Here is a 22,655-nt window from a genome sequence, read left to right on the forward strand (position 1 = left end):
ACATCACATCGGCACCCAGGAGCCTTTCCCCCTCTGCTGGTTAAATGAGGAGTTGCAAATGATGCAGACCTCACAGCCGGTGAAAATGGCAGTGGAAACACGTTTTGGAAATCCAGAAGTACCTCAAGTAGTTCCGGGATGTCTGCGGCAACCTTGGGATCAGTTTGATTGCAAATAGAAGTATGTGTGTGTGTTTGGATAATTGTGTAAGTGTGTATTATATGACTCATATTAGTTTTATTGATTCGTCAGAAAGATCTTGTTCGCTATTATCAAATGCATACGTCTACTTGACAAAATCTCTGCAGAAGTCTTTAAAATATAAGGTCAAGAGACATCTGACCAAAGTTTACCAACATTGGGAAAATAAAAACCTGCAAAATTGACTTGTTTCATGACAATTCTATTTCAAAATGGACTGTCTTGTTTGAGAGCCAATCCAATACAGTATTTGTATAATATATATTCCAACGGGAGATGTGCAAAGGTACAAAATCATTCAAGAATCAACTGCGTGTTAGTAATTCCGTTTATTGTTTTACCACAAAGTACAATTAAAAACATCCACAGCATTTCCTCCTCCTAATGGCCCAAACTGAGGAGCGAGTGTAAAGGCAGTGACACGAGACCAAATAAAGTACATGTTCCTGCGTGCTAGTAGAAGATCTAAAGTCGGCAACTTCTACCAAGCTTGATGGCATTTCTTTTTAGTGAAGAGACTGTAGTGTGTATTGCTTTTGTAACAGAGTGACACATTCATTCACAAGCAGGCCTAGTAAAGAATGCAGATGCAGTACAACAGGGCTCTTTTAGGGGAAGGTTTCAGGATATTACTGCCTTTTTTTTGCTCTTTTTTTCTTTGCTGCAAACCTGAGTCGATACAACACAATCCACACATTTGACTCGAAGAAACAGTATTTACAGTTCTGGTTTATATAGAGAGGAAGACATATTAGAAAGGAGAACAGTTTAAAAGTCCCAACCAGTAAGAAGTAAAATATACTCAGGATCAAAATGAGCTCTCAGGTTTGTCACAATCACTTCTTTTCTTATAATAATCAGTTTTTCAACAACAGTCTCATCTTTTCAAATTTTAATAGTGAATGGCTCATCCGATCTCGGGTTTGTGTGTCATTCATATGTTCAAAATAAATACTTTCTGAATCAAATTTTCTTTGATCACACAAAATAAGACTTGACAGTTTGGACCTCCATAATGACACAGAGGTAAAGTGCTTTACCCTCTCAACTATCCTCTCTCTTGTCATTTTGTCTAATTACAGTTTTAAATTTTGCCACACGGCTCAATGCGGTGTCAACTCCGAAAACAATGAGCCTCCTATGCGGCAATCTTTGGCAAATTGAAAAAAAGGAGCACCCAGCAGACCGGCTATAACTTTGGATGCTGTATTTAAACTGGTAAACAAATACGTTCAGATTGCTTTGCCTCAGTGCTAGTGTCTGCTATATGTATACTTAAAAACAGCTGTTAGCTGATATGTGACGTTGGAACCAACAAAACCTCTCAACAAAATGTTTCATTCCTGCAATGACTTGAAACAAGTGTTTAAAAACTGTGAACATTTCAGCCTTCAGCTGTTTAATGCTTGTTAAACAGTGCTGTCCATAGTACACCTGAAGACTGAGACAATATCCTACACAGACAAACCGACTCGAATACTGATTCTGAAGAAGTTACTTGCCTACTGTTGGGCTGTTTGTCGCTAGGCAACGAAACACCAAATCGCTGAGTGTTGGTGGTGCAGCACACATTATACTATTCTCTCCTGACGTGTCCTTTCAGTCTCAAGGGTCAAATATTTGATCAAGGCAAAATTACATCAAAATCCTCAAACAAAACAGAACGTTTGCACCTTCCAAACCAGTTTGATGATGACATTTTACATGAAATGTTTCTATTTCATAAGCACAAACTGTACAACTGGGTTACAGTAAATGCTTTTCAGATGCCCTTAAATTAGTTGGAAATCACAGAGAGGATTTGAAGGATGAAAAACATGTTGGTAATTTTTAGACATTTAGATTAAACTTCATAACTGTATTTTCCAAGCACAGTTTGGATTTCTGACATATTTGGAGGGCAGCATAAGACAAAACCGACAGGGAAATGAAACAACTCACGGAGGAGCTCGCGAGGGTTAAAAACAATTCCACACATCATCCAAACAAACCCAAACAAACCCAACAACATGGACGTCTTATACTTGATACTTTCCTCATAGAACTCTATCAATTTTAAATTAATTCAAAGGAATGCATCCCAGTAGATATCATATATATACATATATGTATATATATATTGCACAACATTTATATGTACATTTTAAATAAATATAATTAAATAAAAGTTCTCTTCTAATGTTTTGCTACTTTTATGTAGCTCTATCTTGTTCATATTTCCCACACCCAGAATTAAAAGAATAAAGGGAGCGTCAGAATAAAAAACATGTAAAAAAAAATGCTCGGATGTCAATGAAAACAAAACACTTGATAACACCTGAACTATCCATGTTGAGATACCAGACAAAATATGAAACACAGATCCGTGTATGTTTGATTCAGTCCGATCCTGAAAGAAACTAAGTGAGTTTGGAACAGATTTCACCAGGATCAGCCTTGCCAAATGAACTGCTGTGCGGTCTTCCTCGACACCGTATCCGAGGCTGACACCTTACCAAGACATTTGACTGACATGAAACCAAGTACTGTAAAGAACGGAAGGATTTAAATGGCACTCTCAAGACAAACGCCGTCAAATCCTTCTTGGAAAACCACACTGAGGAACAAGGAGTGAACAAATGATGGGTCGGGAACCTTCAGAAACCTGGTTCACAAAGAGTCTGAAACACTCTGATTTGATGGAACTTGGTTTTGGCATCAGACCAAAATCAGCCACACAATTACCTCTTTTATGAGAGCATTTCAGACCCTTTTCAACCTGGCTCTGGTGCCCCTCAGCCAATCATCCATGCTAGGTTACAGAAAAAAGCAGGAAAGTGAGTGGAAGGGTGATGGGAGCATTTGACCCGAGGCCCTGGGATCCAGCTGAGGGATGACAAAGAGCAAGAGGGAGAAAAGGGGTTTGAGGGGGAGTCATATTTAACATGCACAGTCCTGGTGAGGAGGAGCTGGCTGCTCCGTCAGCTGGGGCCCCTGTTTGGCCCCTGTAACGGCGGGATCTCCGGCGTCCAGGCTCTCCGACATCTTTTCGCAGATGATGTCGACCAGGCGCTCAAAGGTCTGCTTCACATTGATGTTGTCCTTGGCGCTGGCCTCGAAGAACTCGAAACCTGGAGAGGAAACAGGGTGTGGGAGGGGCTTAGGGAATGTGGTCCTCACCGCAAACCGCATAATTAATTGGTGGCAAAGTAGCTCAGGGTACAGCTGGTGAGATGCAACTGTGACCACACTAACAGCTTCTTATCCAGGACAGTATGTTCTTAAAATCTGTGGTTTTAGAAAGATTCATCTTAATCACTCTGGTAAGCCCCTGACTAGTTAGACCTTTCCGCCAGTCCATTGGATGATTTTAGGTCAGTTTTCCCAGCAGCCTGTCATAGAGGAGCACGTTTCTGCGCGTGTTCACCGTAAACTCACCGAGGTGCTCAGACAGCTGCCGGCCTCTATCTCCGCCCACCACCCGCTCGTCCTCCATGTCGCACTTGTTCCCGACCAGCAGCACCTGGGCGTTGTCCCACGAGTACGTCTTGATCTGAGTCGACCTGGAAACCAACACACCGTCGGCAATAAGGAAGGAAACTGAGATCAGATTATTTTAAGTGTCAGAACATGATCTGCTTCTCTGACCTCTGTTCTATAATATTTTGTAAAGATATTGCACAACGGTACAATCTGTAACTCATTGTGTGGCCAGGAGCCGTAGTCTCAGGTCTCATTGGTGAAAACAGAGACTCATTATCCACTGTTTAGTATGTTGAAAACAAATGAAGGAGGATTTCTATTTTGTGTGTGTTTTCATCTTAATTAGTTTTACCATGTTTGTTTGTAAGGCATGTTGTTGTCATGCGGTGAAGATGTGATAAATATCATCAAGCTGTAAAAATGAAATCTAGTTTTTAACATATTGTAATAGTGGCTCAATATTAAATCAAGTATTTCTTGACGGTCAAATTAAAAGACACACACAGGCCGAGGCCCGGGAGTGTAACTAAGAATTGAAAGGGATCATGTGCTCAGTCCATTTATCTGCAGTACCTGGTTATCTATTTCCAGACTGGCTATAACACTTATCCATCCTCAAAGCAGCACTCCCTCCCACAGGTAAAACTCAATGGTATCACTTCAAACTCTGTTCATGCAACACCCCCTTTCTAAGCCAATCACGCACCAGTCCTGGACAGCACTGAAGGACTCCTCGTTAGTGATGTCGTACATGAGGATGAAGCCCATGGCTCCCCGGTAGTAGGCTGTGGTGATAGTGCGGTAGCGCTCCTGCCCCGCCGTGTCCTGGAAAAAAATAAACAGAGCTGTTATTAAATCGCACAGAATCTGTTTCAATATGATCTCTGACAGACTTTGCTAGAGATAAACTTTGAAGTCTTCGAACAATCAGTCCTTCCTGCTTCTCTGCAACACAGACAATAATTATCTCTAGTTTTTGATTTGACACAGATTAAGATAATGTTAAACGTATGCATATTATTCAAATGAAATAAATACATGTTTTTCTATTGGACCTTTAAGAGCCCCAGCACACAGAGCAGCAGGCACATGTTATTACAGTGTAAACAGTAACTTTATTTATGCCATAAAAACAGAGGCTTCACTGCTGTTGTAGAGCTGCTGACCACTGCAGAGCTGAAACTATTGCAAAACCTTTTCTTTGCATTCAAAGGTTTGCAGCGTCAGGAAATCCATTCAAGCCAATGTATCCTGAAAATATTTATGAATTCCTCTACAGGTTTGTGGAAAGAATTCTCCCAGCCACTTTTTTACACAAGCCATATTCTAGAGTTGTCTAACCCTTTTACTACTGTATGGGTTTGTATTTGAAGACACAATCCATAGTGGGTTTACGACATGCTTATCCTTAGATAACCAATTGTGTATCCTGCATTCAAGATTTATGATCCGGATGAAACTTTAAGTGCACAAATAAGCAACAAAGCAAAGCAAATAACAAACACACAGAACAAGAGAACAACCTATGATACCAGCAATACTATTTCCAAAAATGTGGTGGAAATGCTTAGCAGGCGCAGTTTGTGTGCTGGAGGACACTCGTATCAGTCTGTGAGCGGAGCTTTTACAGTTATGAATGTAAACTAAAAAATCACAAAATTAAACTAAAATTTCAGTTCAGGGTATGCGATCAGCTTACAGGACGTAAACACGGACCCAAGCCGTCGCCCAGCGAGGCGATTTGTTGTGAAATGTCAGTGTAGCACTGAGTGGGGTGACGTAACGAATACAATGGAGTGCTCATCTTTCCCTTCACCGTTCAAATACAAAGCTGGGAGAACGTTTGACTTTAGCAAACAGCTTATAAAATGTTCATTTTCCAGAATGTGAGTTATATTGCAGTTTACGGTGTGTCATTAATATATGTCACAGGGTTAAACAAGTAATGGGTTTGACTTGAGGTCAACTCATTTCTATATAAATTCAGTCACATATAAAAGAAAATGCCGAACAAGTTCAGCCTCATAAATATATGTGCAAATTTTCTCTGTTTTATATGATTATAAATTGTATTTATTTTGGGGTTTTTCAGTCTGTGGGCTGGACCAAACAAGACAGGATTTGATATGATGTGATGACATGTTTCTATAGTTATGAGTACTGACAGTGTGCATGTAGCCAGAGTCGGAACAGTTATGAAAAAAGGAAACAATGTTCTTCAATACGAGCTACAGTACGGATGTGAATATGGTTTTATTCACTGTTGCATAAGAACAGTCACACATCACACTGCTGCATACATCTATGGGATTAACCGCACACTGTCAAATAAATGTATCTACAGAATACTGTATGTTGACATTTGAGCTACTGATTCAATCCCCTTTCATTTTTACTCGACTGCAGTCTCAGCTAACACAATTGCTGAGAGATGGGGGTTGGAGATTTTTCGAGTGGAGGGAAGGGAGGTGGGGGTGAGGGCTGGGGGGGGGGGCATCTACACGGTGAGATGTGTAGTGATGGGGGAGGGGAGAGCAGCACCCAGTCATCTAGTTCTCGTGCTCTGATTGGCCAATGGTGTCTCCTTTACCAGAGGCAGGACCTGGCAAAGGCTGACAACAGACAACAGAGACAGCTCCACACACACACACACACACACACACACACACACACACACACACGCACGCACGCACACTGTTCAATGATTGTGTTTACTGCTGAGACGTCAGGAAGAAACTCATTTATGATGCAACAAACACACCACCCTGTTTGTTCCCGAGCATTACTGTATATTGAGGGTTTCGGTTATTACTTCCATTGAATTCTATTAGCTTCTACTCATCCACCGGTCAGCTGGACAAGCAAGTTGCAGAGAGAACGCCGTGGTGTGCAAATATGTGTATTTTTACTGAGGGCAGTTGGCCTAATAAAACTCCCCATTATTGTAGCTCACCTTGTCGTCAGGCTTTTTGAAACTGCCTTTACGTGTAGGGATGGTGGCGCCGTGTTCGAAGAAAAGCAACTTTGTACAACGTCTGACAACCAAAGTGTTTATAGGTACTCTGTGTCGGGCTAAAAGGACAACCCTAGTCATTCATGGTGCTGCACTATAAATGTGTGAGAGTGAGAGGGGTTTCCAGACATTCAACCATCCAACATGCACTTTATTTGAAGCGTACTGATGCCTTGGGACTTGGGAGACCCCTTTGTGTCTGTACACACTCTGCCTGTGCATCCACAACAGTGCAGAAAACCTCTGACAACTTCAGAGAATCTTCTCATTAAAAATCCACCGGTCAGCTGGACAAGCAAGTTGCAGAGAGAACGCCGTGGTGTGCAAATATGTGTATTTTTACTGAGGGCAGTTGGCCTAATAAAACTCCCCATTATTGTAGCTCACCTTGTCGTCAGGCTTTTTGAAACTGCCTTTACGTGTAGGGATGGTGGCGCCGTGTTCGAAGAAAAGCAACTTTGTACAACGTCTGACAACCAAAGTGTTTATAGGTACTCTGTGTCGGGCTAAAAGGACAACCCTAGTCATTCATGGTGCTGCACTATAAATGTGTGAGAGTGAGAGGGGTTTCCAGACATTCAACCATCCAACATGCACTTTATTTGAAGCGTACTGATGCCTTGGGACTTGGGAGACCCCTTTGTGTCTGTACACACTCTGCCTGTGCATCCACAACAGTGCAGAAAACCTCTGACAACTTCAGAGAATCTTCTCATTAAAATGATACATCTTTACAATACAGAGAAAGTTGTGAATATGTGGCCCCTTTCAGGAAATTCCAACCATCTTTGTGAGTCTTACCCAGATCTGCAATTTGATCCTCTTGTCATTCCTGTAGATAGTTTTCACCTTGAAGTCGATGCCCACTGTACTGACAAAGGCCGGTGTGAAGGAGTCGTCGGCGTAGCGGAACAAGAAGGATGTTTTTCCCACACTGCTGTTGCCAATGATGAGGATTTTGAACATGTAGTCAAAGTTTTGGTCCGAAGACTCCTTCTGCCCGTAGGTTGCTGTTGCTGAGGCCATCTGTGGACAGAGAGGAGGGAGAACACCATACTTAACATGGATAAAGTCATCCTCAAGATTATTCCTTTCCTTGGCAGACATTGATGTGGCCGTGAGAAATTACAGGTCTTACTGCTGAATTTTCTGCCAAGAAAGTGATACAAGTGACTTACATGTTGGCCCTGTTTGGCCATTACTTCTCTTAATCCACCAATCGCTTTGCTCAATGTGTTGTTCCGATCCTCTCATTTATTATTATTATCTTAATGTTGCCATATGAAAAAGTCCCAAAATTTGTATTTCAAAAATACTTTTTATTTCGCTTAAGCTAGAAGTAATGACATGTGACCATTATAAATACTTCTGTGTAGTGAGCAAAAAAACTGCAAACGCAAGCAACTCTTAAAAATGCAGCAGATGGGATTTCTTCTACAGAAAAACCAATGCATTTAATGAGTGTTAAGATAAAAGATGAGCTTCTGCCAGCATCTGCTAGACTCAGTGTAACTGTAATTAACTAGACAGGCTTAAACATTTTACCATGGTAATTAATCAAAGCAGCACATTGCAATGAATTTCTCACTTTGGCAGAAAGGTTGGAGGCAAATGGCTTGATGTGGAAGGAATAATTCATTGCACAATCATTCTAAAATTCTCCAGCCGGACTTGTGCCATAAAACGAATAGCTCTGAGTCTGTACCAGCCATTACGAAGGATTATTTTAGTGTCATGTCTATTAATGGCTCCAAGATGGCAGTCTAATACTTAGAGCTAAAGTAACAGACCTGAAAAGAAGTTTGGTTGTTCATCTACACGAATAATGACCCACACACTCATCCATGAAATGCCATATTAATTCCCGGGGACTACTTTTTGTGTCTGACATTTCACAACTTGTCTACGTTGGTTTTATTCTCACTTCATTTCCTAGATCTTAGTAAAATGTTTAACTGTCCGTACACTAATGTCCCGGACCCTGAACCGGCTAAAGGCGCAAACGTGTTGGCCCTGTTTGGCCATTACTTCTCTTAATCCACCAATCGCTTTGCTCAATGTGTCGTTCCGATCCAGAGTGGAACGGGTGGTAATACATCTGACCATCTGTCCAGAAGCAAACTGGCCGCTCAATTCCGACTTCAGAAAAGACGCCATCGGCTACATGGCTGAGATTTGCAGCATTTGCTGGGATGCATCCGTGCTACCTACCGGTGGGCTGCAAGGGGGCTAAAAGGATTCAGGAAACCTTTCTGACTCTTGAGAGCACAATGACTCGGGCCCACCGGCTCTAAATTTAGACTGTTATCTCCACCCGGCTGCAGTGGAACACGAGAACTCTCAGGGAATAAAGCACAAAGAAAACAACTGCAGCGTCCTCAGAGCTGCGGCCGATCGGTTTACAGGAAGGAACACAGAGATCCTTGTTAAATAATGAAGAACCACCGAGCCTTCCTCTCACATTTTTTGAGCGAAAGAGATGTCAGGTATAGGCGTCCTCAGACCAAGCAAGAAGGTGAAGTAAAAAAGAATAAAGAAACCAGTAATTACCCAATGTTTTAATACATTCTGGTCTAATTTATAATTGATAATAATTAAACATCTGATAAAAGGGAGCAGCAGTACAGGCATTGTAGAGTTGCATAATTGTACCTGAGTGTTTTTTGAAAAACCCTGTAGGACAGTTCAACATATTTTGTTTTGATGGTTTGATCATTTTTTTCAGCACAATGCATTCATATGATGAGGCAGCCCTTGTTTATATTCATGGAAATGTGTCTCCATCCCAGACATCTACAACAAGCCACAGCTCCTACAGACACACACGAAAAACTATTTCAAGTTGGCGGGGACTCAGCTAAACTTAATCGGCATTCAATCCAGTCGACTGAAAATCAGAGTGTCAGCGCACTGCAGTGAAGTCGTCTGGAGTGTGACTCACCGAGAGTAAGAGAGAGGAATCCACAGCAGCTACAGCAAAAGTGAACACACACACACAGGTGGAAGCAGACAACTTTTTTTGGACAAGATACACCAGCCGTCATGCCAAATCTGACCAGGATAACTGGATAAGCGCAGGGGGCCAGTGGCTCCTTCCTCACGTCCTACACCATTCGTGATGTTGTTCTTGCTCGGACCAAACCGGCCTCTGAAGTGCACACCGGTACAGTTTCACGGCTGCATACAGCACGGTTACATTGCACAGAAATATCAAAACCTTTCAAGATACTCAAAGTTCGTGGTAGTTTTTTGCTACACTTGGTGTTTCCACGACCCAACCCCCCCCCCCCCCCTCCCCCACACACACAGACATGCACACTTTGACAAATATTTTTTCTCTGGCTAAAACTAAATCTACTGGAAGTGAGTGAGATCACACTTGATCACAGCAGGGCTTTGGTATTCGATTTCGTCTTTAGTATGTCTTGTTAATGTATGTGCTCATGTTACGGTTGCACCCGTTTCTATTCAGATAAGGAGATAATTCAGCCCATGCGCTGAGATGTGTCAGCGATTTTATAGTTTTAGCACATGAGGCAAGACGTCCACTTCAAAAAGCTCTCAGCCTGTCCTTCAAACTAAAATATTTTCTTTCTCTATAAAATTGGTTCACCTCTGCATCTGTAGAGGTGCTACACTTTGATGTGACCCTTTGCTTCTTTTCTAATATTTTCTTAAAATGTGGGACGTCCTAAAAGTGGATTCATGAAGCTTAGTCATCATGAAGTTATGGACCAAAGCACCGGTTTAAATATCTAAAAAGGAAACGTGAGAATGCAACAGTTATTAATAGCTGGGAATTGAGGAGGTTGTAAATGAATAGCCATAGTTGCAAGTCTGCATCTTACTAGACAATTTGTCAAAGATCTTTGTGGAAAGCCTGCTGGTGGGATTACTGCAGCCTCGCCTTTGTGTCTCAGAGGTTATTTGTGAAGAATAGAACTGTAAATATTCACTCAACAACATATTCATACAGAAACGTGTAGACGGCATGCCTCGGTATTTACTCACAAAGTAATGCTGAAGGTTGCTGCTGCTTTATTTGGCCTCGATAGTGAACTGCCTTTGAACAGGTCAGGTGTGCTGAACTGCGAGAGCGGCACTCACACAATGGTTTGATACAAATTAGGACTTAAAGAAATTGTAAGGTATAAAATGGGCTCAACATTAGTTTTATTTCAAACCTGTTTTAAGGGATGCAAATAACCATGCATTGCAGTATATATTCAAATAAGAGGGAGCATTGCACATCAGCATTGCATACAGGCAAAGTCCACTTTAGTTGCCTTGTCCAAACAATGGTCCAAAAACCAAAGGAATTCAGTTCAAAAATATTTTTAAAAAAACATAGTCATATTGGAGAAGCTAGGCCACACGTATTTTTCTGGCATCTTGAATAATAAATAGTTGCAGATTAACTTTCTGTCGATGAACATAAAGTACCCTGCCTGATATGTAAAAAGGACTCCTCATAAAAAGATCTATTAAGTTGTATCATTGTTTTATGGATGTAGCATTCAATAAATAATGGACTGGATGACAGAAAATAACAATATTAATGTTTCCTGTTGCTAATTTCACATATCTCCAAAATGGAAGAAAACATTGCATCTTCACATTTCAAAAATACATTTTTTCGTCCACATTAAATGGTCTCATCAAATGTAATCCTCTTCCGCAGTTGGAGAGCAAAAACGCTTTTACTGGATGATGAGTACAACGCAGCTCCTCCATCATGAACTGTTCAGTATTTTTCATCGATCCTTATTCCACCATGACTAAGAGTTTCTGTGCTGTATGATGACATCATCAAGCTCTCTTCCAACCCTTTCACCAAAGGAGGACTGACGTCCTCCAGCTGCTAAGTGCTGCTGCAGCCAGCTAGTCAGGCTCATTTAATCAGCAGTGGCTGGCTTTCTGCAGATTGGCAGCTGATCTTGAGCTGATCCCAGATCATCCCGACACCCTCCTGCTTAAAGACTTGAGTCTATTGACCGATGAGTCTTCCCCTCCACAAGGTAACAAAAACACTCAGAGATTGAAACATATTTCACTTTGAAAACATTTTTGGAGTAAGAGATAATCCCATGGATTTTATCCTATAATAACAATCACATATCGTTATTTACTACCCTTACTTTCTAAAAACTCTAACTAGAAATGGTCTAAGAATAACATGAAAATTCAAACCCAGTATCTCAACCAGGACCCGAACGAGAACCAGCAGGACTGTACAGAGACAAATGGCTATCTGCCAACAGATTGAAATAAGCAAACTCAAAATATATGTTAAAATGTAACAAGTACGCTGTGTTAGAAAGAATTCCATCATCTGATTAACAACGTGCTATAAGAAAAGAGGATGCAGTGGTTTTTAATACAGCTGCTGTTATGCTCCCAGCTTACTCAAGACAGCATTTACCCCCTATTCCTCCAACCACGTGACCCCTTTTCTAGGAGGAGTGGTGATGCAGATGAGAGGAGAGGAAGCTAAAAATAGCATTTATTCTTCCTCTTTTTCTTTTTTCCCTCCAACGCAAACCAAAGGCCGAGAGGAGGGAGCAGCCAGGATGTGGGGGATGTATTTCGGTTTTTGGGGTTTGCAGGTGAATGCAGGATGTTTTGGATTAAAAGTGTCTGATTGTAATCCAGTTTATACTTTACATATATTAATTAGCCTTTTATATTATATAAAATATATATTTTTCCTCTTTTTAAAAAACGTAGAATTTTGTTGATTTTGAAAGATGTTGATTGAAAACCTGCAGCCTGTTGTGGAAGTTGAAAGCTTTTTTTCCCCACTCTGCATACGTTAAGGCCTGTTTGGGCCAGTGTGACGTGAATGACTGTACTATGGTTTTAATCATAGTAAGAGCTTCTCCTGGACCAGCCACAATGACTTTTACAACTTTGGCCTAAATACTGTTGACAGCTAATATCCGCCCAATATTTAAGTGTGTTTACACCAAACGGATATAATGTTTCCCTTCCAGAAATGTGTCTATTTCTAACTGCCTCTGAAGCCACATTAGACAACCATCCAATCTGACTGGGTAGTTCAACAAATTATTTCAATGGCAAAAGTTCTTGCAGGTATATGAAACGTCTTAATAAAACAACTCTAAAGTTTTAGCCGGTTTTGGTCAGTCAAGACTCATAACGTTGCCTGATGTCTGAAAGTTAATAAAAGCATATGGACTCAACATAGGATTCTGATCATGGTTGTACTGTAGCAGCATTTTTATAACAGGCAGCATGGATGTGTGTTTCCCAGGAGTGTCTTGTTCGTGTCTCACTGCCGGTAACTTTCCTGTCAGCAGAATAAGTGCAAATGGGAACAGCAGACTGTCGGCTCACATTCCGACTATTTCATATACATACCTCTTAGCAATCCTTGCAAGTTAAATCAAAACTGCCAGAAGAATTTCAGTCTACCTAGCTCTTTGTATTGTCCTTCACATTGATTTATTTTTTAATAATTGACAGGGCTGAATCAACTATTTTTGATACTAATGCTTTGAAACTAGTAAGTAAAGGGGGATGAAAGCCAATACATCTTCTGTCTGTCGCGCACACACACACACACACACACACACACACACACACACACACACACACACACACACACACACACACATACACACACACACACACACACACACACACACACACACACACACACACACACTGCACACCTTTATAATAACAAATGTTTTTATACATGCTGTCATTATCTGCTAATGCAGTTAACATTTAGGAAACTGGGAGTGTTTGTTCTCTCAATGCAGTAGGCACACAGCTATGTGTGTACATAGGCACACCCAATGTACTTCATATTTTGAGTTTGAATATGCCAGTCAACTTATATCCAGCTTCTCCAGTTTCATTTATTCTGTAATGAAATGAGCTGTTGCAGTATCGCTCACATACACATCATATGAAGGCACTAGCCAAGATCTGATTGGTTTAGGACTAAATGCCTCATCCTACATCAGTCCTCCATATGGCTCAACGTTTCGAATATAAAACTCCAATAATATTACTGTAATCCATCACATATTTAAACAAATAGTGAGTATATGATACTCTGTGCTTACAAGTTATATCTTGGTAATATTTTGTTGAAATATTATTTCAAAAGGACAGATGATTTTACGTATGCAGGACAACAATTATTTTTAATGACTGTCTCCTATGTGAATAATATGAAGGCGTTTGAATAAAATCAGATTGTTGCTTCCTCAGACACATTTTGCGGAATTAACCCATCGGACGGTATGAAACGCATTTTCCTGCAGGACAGGCCCCTGGTCAAACCGAGATCCACTCAGGAAACTACAGACTTCCGATCCATCCTAACAGATTACACGGTTAAATATGTCTTCCATGCATCTACGAGGGTTTTATGGTTTTCACAATGAAAACAGCTGTTCTACGGTGAGCATTGTAAATATCAAAGGTTCTTTAATACGTAACAATTCACCACATATGCGAACATACAATACATAAAGGATACTTTACGTGTCACGTGTAGATAACCGTGTTGTCAATGCAGTATATTAATAGAGACAGCAATCTCACCTTTATAGATTTCTATCCGGTTTCTATCCACACTGTTCAGCACCCGCAGAAGCACCACCACTGTCAAGTCAGAAAGTACGTACATGACACAATATCCGGCTTCAGGTTACAGAATAAAGGCCGGTAAAACGAGCTTCCCTATTATTACTCAAAATTAATGCGACAACTGCAATTGCTCAAAATAAAAGCATCTATGAGAATAGATGCCCTAAAAGACGAAACCAAGAAAAACGTATTTTCAAATTGATTGTTTTAACTGGCAATTTTGATCTGTACATGTATAGTAAACTACTATTGATGTCCTAGAGATAAGCGGTAAGCTCATTAATATCCACACCACCAGATTCTTTCATTATAGTCTGCAGACCAAACAAACACGGACTTAAGGGACAACTCCGGTTAAATGATCTTGTGTAAGAAGCCACCTGAACGTGACAAATCTAATGATATAACTTGAATTTACTTTGAAAGAACAAACATCTTCCGGTCTTTAGGTGACTACTCTACTCAGCCACAAACAACGGTAAAATGAATGACAGGTGGGCGGGACCGTGGTCAAGATTGACAGCCTATCTGACGAATGCAGAGCCGCAGCGTAACACCTTGCACTGAAACCCTCAAACATGGTCCACCTGTTATTAATTATTGATAAGCACTGCTGGAGAGTGAATTATTTATTGGAAGGTCATGACTAACCACTGCTGCCATTTCTAACTATTATTATCACACAATGGTCATGATGGACTTGTTGAAGACTTGTTAATGTGATAAAGAATACCATACTAATACAATATGGTTTGGAATAACTTACAGAGTCCTGCAAACTCTATTAATATGAATATGTCCACAATAAGGTTGATCTGTAAAGCAACATGTTCAGAGTTTTATCGTAAATACATTTAAGAAAAGGATGATAATGGTAACTTTTGGAGCTGACCTTTGAGATAAGGTTAAGATCAATTTGTTCACTACAAATAAATCATAATACTTTGGAGAGAAAGCACAAACAATAAGATGACCTGCAATAAGACACAGACAATCAAACAAAAATCACATATTTGAAAAATATAAATGGGGAAAGCTTTTTCATATCTCTCAACAATGTATTGTACACCAAAACCCAACAAGAGACTTCAGACGTTGATTGGCTTATTCTAAAGAATGTTTATAATTCAATCAAAAAATGTGATTTGTTTTTTGTCGATAATTTAAAAACAGCAAATGTCTTAGACTTAAATTGTATTTTATTGATGCCATAAATGATAAATGTGCTTCAAAATTGCAACTTCATTTTTTCTTCATCGTTTTATTTGTGCTTATTATATAGACTCACCCGATCATGTCTTCCATTGTATCATCTTGCAGTTGTTTTTGCAAACATCGAACATTAGAAGATTTTAGATAATGTTAAAACGAACAAAGAGTCGTCAATTGATCCTCCAAACCAACAGGTGGCGCTGCCATATTGAACCTATCCAGTTTGATGGTAAGGACCTAAACGCGTCGGAACCGTCGGAACCGGTATGTCTCACATGGACGTATGAGGACATCTCTGAAGGTTCAGTTTTGGACGTGTTCAAGTGTGACTCCCTTGAAGTGGTTGCAGTCCGAATAAATTAAAGGAGAAAGTCATATGAAGGGAGATCGACCGTGACGAATCACCGACTCTTATCAGCGAGGAGCAGACAGGTGATTGTTTGAATTGTACAAATGTAGTGTTAATGTCAGCGCTGTTTTTGTTCCCAATACAAACCGCTACAGTTAACGTTACATAGTTTTAGCAGCTGACCGTTGTATCCGGTTTAATTTACCCGGAATTCTAGATAACCGATGACTGTTGTGCTAGCTTCAGTGACCTTTGACACCCCGCCCCAACTGTTAAAAAAGTTTCTGTCTGCGTCATCTGCAGATGTTACTATAATAGCTTAATCCCGGTAGTACAGGGAAAATAATCAACTCAATTTACTAAAAGACGGGGTCATTGAACACCGAGGATCCAGCAAAACGGGGTAGAAGAAAACGAGTAGGAGACATTTGTCATCAAAGCGATAGTGAATTACTAACGTTATTTCAGGTCTATGTGGGACTAAGATGGGGAAAATCTACTACACTCAAAAACAAAGACAGGCATGCTGGCTTTTGCTTTTTTAGAAGCTTCAAATCAAAGTTTTAATATGTAATTGTTTTTTTTTTTTTTACTGTGGTCCTTGGTTTTTAATATCATAGTTTTGTAATATATTCACTTATTTCTCTGAGCATCATGTGCAACAATGAATCCAGCTGGTGGCCAAAGAGTGTAAACAGGCACATCTATTCCAGATGTTCTCAACCACGTGCATTGTGATGTAGGCAGCTGTACATCAGAGCAACAACCAAATGGACGCAAAACTTAATTTAATTGACCGTCTGTGCTACGTTTATGCAAAAGCTATTAACGTCATTTAAGATGCAAGTCTTCATACAAACCTTGATACGATCTTTTAATTAAAACACACTTGATTACTTAATTCCTCGACACACAATTTTAATTCTCACAGGACGTAACATGCTGTTGGAGTGTTTTGTGCTTCTGTTTTGGATGTGCAGCATTCTTACATTCTTACATTCTGTCCTCTTTCCTCCACAGATGACAGTTAAGTTGATTTCGCCGCAAAAATGCTTCCTCGGTTGGGTAAAGAGTTTCTGGTCCGGATGCAGTTCAACTGGCGTCCGCTTTTCCAGGGCCGAGCCCTGCTCCTCACAAACACCCTGAGCGGAGGAGTATTATTGGCACTTGGAGACATTGTGCAGCAGAGCCGGGAGAACTTAAAAAAGCCGGGCAGAGTACGAGACTGGAGGAGGACAGGTGAGGCGGAGAGAAATGCACAGGCTTCTCCACCAGTTTACTCCAATGTCTAAGCAATGTGTTACGTTTTGAATCGACTCTTGATTGTCTCTCCCCTCCAAGGTTGCATGTTTACGGTGGGCTGCTCCTTAGGTCCGGTGCTGCATTACTGGTACGGCTGGCTGGATGGAGTGTTTGTGGGCAAAGCGCTGAAAACGGTGGGCAAAAAGGTTCTGGTGGACCAGGTGATCGCCTCACCGTTTTTGGGCATGTGGTATTTTGTAGGTGAGACATATTCCATAGTTTATTTGTCTGTGATGGACTACATGCATGAATCTGTGTGTAGGTGTATGTATATGAAACATGTTAGGACAGTGTCTTCTTAACATCTCAATATGAGAGGGGGAATGAGTTCAAAGGTTTGGATCTTAACCATGAATGATTTATAAAAGTTCCTCCAGGCTCTGACCTTATCTAAAGTTAGATTTTTATGTAGCGTACTGACGCACATCTAGACCCTGTTTCAGAAGGCAGGTTTAACACACTCTGGGCCACACACACACACACTGCTGGTCAGAGTTTGTTCCATTAACTTTGATTTTGTTCCCTTTTGCATGTTGAATGAAAACAAGCTGACACTAACTGAGCTCCGATTCCACGATTTACCATGGCAACAGGTAAACAACAGGCAGCCTTCCACTTGTAATTCAGTGGAAGTAGAGATATTAATGCATGCAAGATATGTCCATATATATCTTGCATGTCATAAAGAGGGAAAATAAGTGAACATAATGTTTTTTTTAATTGTCGGTTAATAAATTATTTGCCAGACTATAGAATCTGTCTGTGTTTTAGGCTGTACGGTCCATTTTAAATAATAATGTCAGCTTTCATTTGACCAATAAAAATACGGAGTGACCAACTGAAGATTTCAAATGTAGTTGAACGTCACTTAAAAAATATATATTTTAACTCAATAGACAGGATTCTTTGCTGTAAGTGCACGGTCTGACCAAGTAAAATCCACTGCATATTGAAAGTTTAAAATGCAGTGGACGGACTCCGAGTTAAAGTTTCCTGTCTCCCTGAAAGTGACAACTATGTTTATTGCAGGTATGGGTGTCATGGAGGGACACACTATATCTGAAGGATGGAAGGAGTTCACAAACAAGTTCTGGGAATTTTATAAGGCAAGTATCCCTGTCAGGGTGTCATCTGTTTATCTGGAGCCGCCGATAAAGAATCTCACAAATTGGGATTTGAATTGGGACAATAAGTTGTTTTTTACCATACCAAATCATCAACGCTATTCTACATGCTGGCTCATTGGAACGACTGTGACAGTAAACAAAATGGGTGGTTCGTTATTACTATTATTATTATTAATTAAAGCTGTGTGAAAAGGACCAATTTGAGCACCATTTAGCACAGTGGTTCTCAACTGGTCTGGCTCCGGGACCCACCATCACCCCTTAATGACAAGCCGCGACCCAAATTGGGTCAAATCGGAACAAAATCGACGGGGGGGGGGTCGGGGGGGCGAGCTGTTATCGACAGGGGGGGGGCGGGGGGCTCGGGGTGTGCGCGAGCGGTTGTCTTTGCGGCGCCAACTGAAAACATGGACGGACGAGCCGGCAAAAAAAACGACACTCCGCTGCATTAGAAAAAGTCCCTTCAAAATAAAATCACATGAATTTTTTTTATTTTCTATTTTTATTTTACCATGCAACGGCCCGCGACCCACTCAAAACGAAACGAAGGATGGTTAAACTGTGTGACCGGTCCACTTTGTTAATGATCTGTGTTTTCTCCTGCAGGCGGACTGTTGTGTTTGGCCTCCCGCTCAGATGATCAACTTTTACTTCCTTTCGCCCAAATTCCGTGTTGTTTACATCAACTTTATCACCTTAGGGTGGGACACCTACCTTTCCTACCTCAAACACAGAGTGAGTCAGCCACACAGGAGATTCAACGGAAATCCAGCTAAATTCCAATTATTTTATGAAGGGATTTTTCATTTACTCTCTAAATTACCACATTACATCTTCAGTTTTATGTTTTCCTCTTTTCATTATGACTAAATGAAAAATCAACTAAAGAAGAATATACACAAAGTATATATCAAAACTGAAGTGATATTAATTTTAATGTATGTATTGTTTTTCATGTGACAGGATGACAGCCCCCCTGCTGAGCTGCTGTCAGACGGCAGCGCTGTGGATATTCAGCAGAAAGCGCTGCGGCCGTCCGAACCTCCGGAGCAGGAGAAAGCTTAGAGGCGTTCACTGGCTTCTTTTCCATCATTGAAAAGTTATAAAGGAGATTTAGTCTCGTGTTCCTTTATCGAGTTGAAAACAACTGTTTGTGTCTGAGCTCAGAGGACTTGGGAATGTTTAGAGCTTAGATGTGTGTCTGTATATTTATCTGAAATGTGCCCTCCTGTAGGAGCAATCAGGGATGAAATTATCTTTTACTGCCTATCGAGCTTGATGCCATTGACTCCGTCTTCTGGAAGGTATTTAAATGTAAGTTAATTGTTGCACAATTTTTGTGCAAAACTACAAGACAGTGGCATTCGTTTTGTTTTTTGCTTTTAATATTTCTAATATGAAATAATCAGTTAATGCTATTGACATGCATTGACTTTGCCTTAATGTCTAGATCTGTACTATGAAATCTGTGTTTTGATGAAAATTAATCTTGATTTGAGGTTTATCTCTTTGAGACTTTTATGAAAGAATTGCACAATTATGATTACGTGCTTAAACAATCATTTACTTTTTTATTTCGTGTTTTATTTTGTACCATATCTAACTCAATCCTCAACTGTAGTTATAAACCGGATTAATTTCAATTTTTCTTGTTATTCTTTTAATTTTAAATGTGACTTGGTATGCTTTACCTACTGTAAATTTCCAGCTTCTATTTCATTAATTTCTTTTTCAAAATATAAATTCTGTCTAAAACAAAAACCTCTTTTTTTCTTTTACATATGGAGGAGGTTTGATTAGGGTCACTTCTTCCTCAGTGTCTCGTATCTTGATTCATTCATTTATAGTTAAATTAATACATTTTTTTGCTCTTTCATATTCTCTGCATAAAACAAGAAAAATCTAATCACAAGGAAAGTCATTGTAGTTCAAAAAGAGTGTTCTTTTTATGTCAATCCAATGTTTGTACAAAATTCCCAAAATTGTTATTGTTTGAGACAATTATTTAACATTGTCATTTTAACTGTTACAACACATTTATCAGTTTTAAAATAGAAAAAGCCCAAGTTGTGCTGGCCCTTTTAATAACATGGGAAATTTAACCTTATTCAAGTCTTGTTATTCAAAGATATGCAACCTGCTAAAACATTTAAAATAATACAACAATATACTAAAGTTTGCGTGCAGACTTCTTGAAAGTAATTCTGAGTGTATGTAAACAAGTTCTGTACATTCGAACTTAATGCATTATAGGACCAGATGTGAAAAACAAAAATACCTTACTGAATACAAAGCTGACTGAGAATAAAAATGACAATGCAGTGAAAGATAAATAATTAATAAAACCAGTGCAAACATTTTCTACAGCACAGGCAATTAAACTTGTGCGCAGCAGGAAGGAGCTTCAGTAGGAGCACATTTAGGACCTTAAAGTAAACTTTCTCAGGACCTGTACGAATACATTTCTTTGGAGTGCTCGCATGATACTCCATCGTAGAATGTTCATAATAGACACCTGCATGCTTGTTGCAAGCCTTTACTGCTCATTAATATATTCATGTAGAATCTTCACATCCATTATACTTTATTTCTACCTCAAGTGTCATGGAATTGTTGTTACATTTGTGTGTATGGGAATGATGCTATTTACACCTGTACACAAGTAGAACACTTTCTCGAAACACCCTTGATAGCCGTTGACTGCCTGCTGAGCCCAGCAAAATATTAGTAGTATATAATATAGGAAACAGTTTTCCAACGGTGTTTAGCTATTTTAGATCCCACAGGCCCTCACTGCCAATGATAGTTCACTGGGTCACACAGGAGGAAATAAATGGACTGTTTAGAGATCTGAGTTTGGTTGTAGTTGTAGCCAAGAGATGATAAACACATCTCATGCTGTTTTTACTTTCAGGACATTATGCAGTGGTTTTACTGGTGCGGCCCAATTAAAACTTTGTTGTTGGGCTTTGTGTGGAATAAAATGAGTTAGACCTCCCTGCTGTAGACTCTCAGTCTAGTTTTGTTCTTCAGGGCTTTAAGTCAGGGGGTATTTTATCAGGTGTTATAACTGACCCTTTGAAATGTGAAACAATCATTTGTGAGCGCCACAGGCTTTCTTTGTTTAGAGAGCAGAGAGTCTGTACTGCACTCAACTATTAAGTAAATTGTCCTTGTCAGAGTAGTTTACTGCAGGATCCTTTTTCATGGTTAATTAGATTTTTATAGAAAAATCATTACTTCCGTTCTGTCTCAACAGGACTTTGTTAAACACTAATGCTGATGGCGCTATCAGCACAAACACACTGCTCAGTGCACAACAGCCACTTAGCTGCTTGTTTTTGAGTTTTAATGAAGTGTTTTTTATGACCCCTTACAGAAATTAGCGATTTCCAATGTGTGGTGGAGGGTCGGAGAATGAGGATGGTGCCATTTATCAACTTAATGTTTATTTTGCAAAAATAAGTGAGACAACTGTTTTTCCAAATTTTCATTTTAAATTCCGATTTAAATAGAAATTTGTGTGCTGCCACCGTCCAAGAAAGCTTGGAGTCAGAGTTCATGCTCAAGAGTGAGGTCATTCATTGGAGCCAATAGAACATTTTATTGTGTGCCTTTCCTGTGTGTCTGTATACTAATATCTGAAACGTGCCTATATATATATATATATATATATATATATACATATATATATATATATATGATAGATCAACTGACTGTATATCTATATCAGATATCTGATACAGGTACACAGTCATATCATATGTATATGTGTACACAAACACAAGTCTATTTATAGGACAACATGAAATACAGCATGTCGTGAATGCTCATTTGCTCATATGATATCATTTGATATAATATTTCACACACAAGTTATTTGCACATGTAAACATCATGTCAGGATTATAGCTGTAGGATTTGGATGTCACCTAAATTTAACATAGAAACACAAATGCTGTCAACTTGAAATATCATTAAGTAACTTAAATTTATAATTAATAATCTAAAAAAGCCTCTTTTATTAGTAATGAGTGCATACGAGATGAAAGACCCTATTTCATTTGTTCCTTTGTTCATGACCTGTAAAAAAAAGTACACGGACAATTCATTCATGGTATGACAAGTTGCACCTTTAAAGCCAACTATTCAGTTTAGCATCAGCTTTTCAACAGCCATCGCTATTTTTCAAGAAATGCCCCCTACAATAGCAGATAAGAGCCACAACAGGGGACATTAATGTCAATATAACTGCAGAGCAAATACAGAGCATTGTGCAAAGCTTGACACTCCACCCTGAAGGAGTTGATTTCACTGACCCAGCCTTCAGAACACTCCTTAGGCACTAAACACATCCTGCTGG

The 22,655-nt window shown here is 39.8% G+C and overlaps 2 protein-coding genes across 2 annotated transcripts; one reads left to right on the forward strand and one right to left on the reverse strand.

Moving 5' to 3' along the window:
• Positions 1-511: 511 nt before the first annotated feature.
• On the reverse strand, positions 512-14,351 carry rab3ab (RAB3A, member RAS oncogene family, b). Its single transcript, XM_037469112.2, has 5 exons — positions 14,258-14,351; positions 7,478-7,702; positions 4,370-4,488; positions 3,619-3,743; positions 512-3,311 (listed from the first exon to the last, which is right to left on the reverse strand). Exons 2-5 carry the CDS (start codon positions 7,700-7,702, stop codon positions 3,121-3,123), a joined length of 660 nt encoding a protein of 219 aa, XP_037325009.1. The 5' UTR covers positions 14,258-14,351; the 3' UTR covers positions 512-3,120.
• A 1,367-nt stretch (positions 14,352-15,718) lies between these two features.
• mpv17l2 (MPV17 mitochondrial inner membrane protein like 2) lies at positions 15,719-20,222 on the forward strand. The gene is made up of 6 exons (XM_037470637.2): positions 15,719-15,946; positions 16,884-17,102; positions 17,205-17,366; positions 18,195-18,271; positions 18,899-19,027; positions 19,256-20,222. The coding sequence occupies exons 2-6, from the start codon at positions 16,913-16,915 to the stop codon at positions 19,355-19,357; spliced, it is 660 nt and encodes a 219-aa protein (XP_037326534.2). The 5' UTR covers positions 15,719-15,946; positions 16,884-16,912; the 3' UTR covers positions 19,358-20,222.
• The last annotated feature ends 2,433 nt before the right edge of the window (positions 20,223-22,655 follow it).

This window comes from Pungitius pungitius, chromosome 7 (genome assembly GCF_949316345.1).
Source record: "Pungitius pungitius chromosome 7, fPunPun2.1, whole genome shotgun sequence".
In the NCBI taxonomy this organism is placed as follows: Eukaryota; Metazoa; Chordata; class Actinopteri; order Perciformes; family Gasterosteidae; genus Pungitius; species Pungitius pungitius.

Bases quoted from the DNA above. Each gene is read 5' to 3' on its own strand.
- mpv17l2 (XM_037470637.2), top strand. From the start codon at position 16,913: ATGCTTCCTCGGTTGGGTAAAGAGTTTCTGGTCCGGATGCAGTTCAAC. The intron at 17,103-17,204 runs GTGAGGCGGAGA...CTCCCCTCCAAG, and splicing joins ACGAGACTGGAGGAGGACAG to GTTGCATGTTTACGGTGGGC. The intron at 18,272-18,898 runs GCAAGTATCCCT...TTTCTCCTGCAG, and splicing joins AGTTCTGGGAATTTTATAAG to GCGGACTGTTGTGTTTGGCC.
- rab3ab (XM_037469112.2), bottom strand. From the start codon at position 7,702: ATGGCCTCAGCAACAGCAACCTACGGGCAGAAGGAGTCTTCGGACCAA. The intron at 4,489-7,477 runs GTAAGACTCACA...ATTTTTTTCCAG, and splicing joins GGATCAAATTGCAGATCTGG to GACACGGCGGGGCAGGAGCG. The intron at 3,744-4,369 runs GTGCGTGATTGG...GTTGGTTTCCAG, and splicing joins TTCAGTGCTGTCCAGGACTG to GTCGACTCAGATCAAGACGT.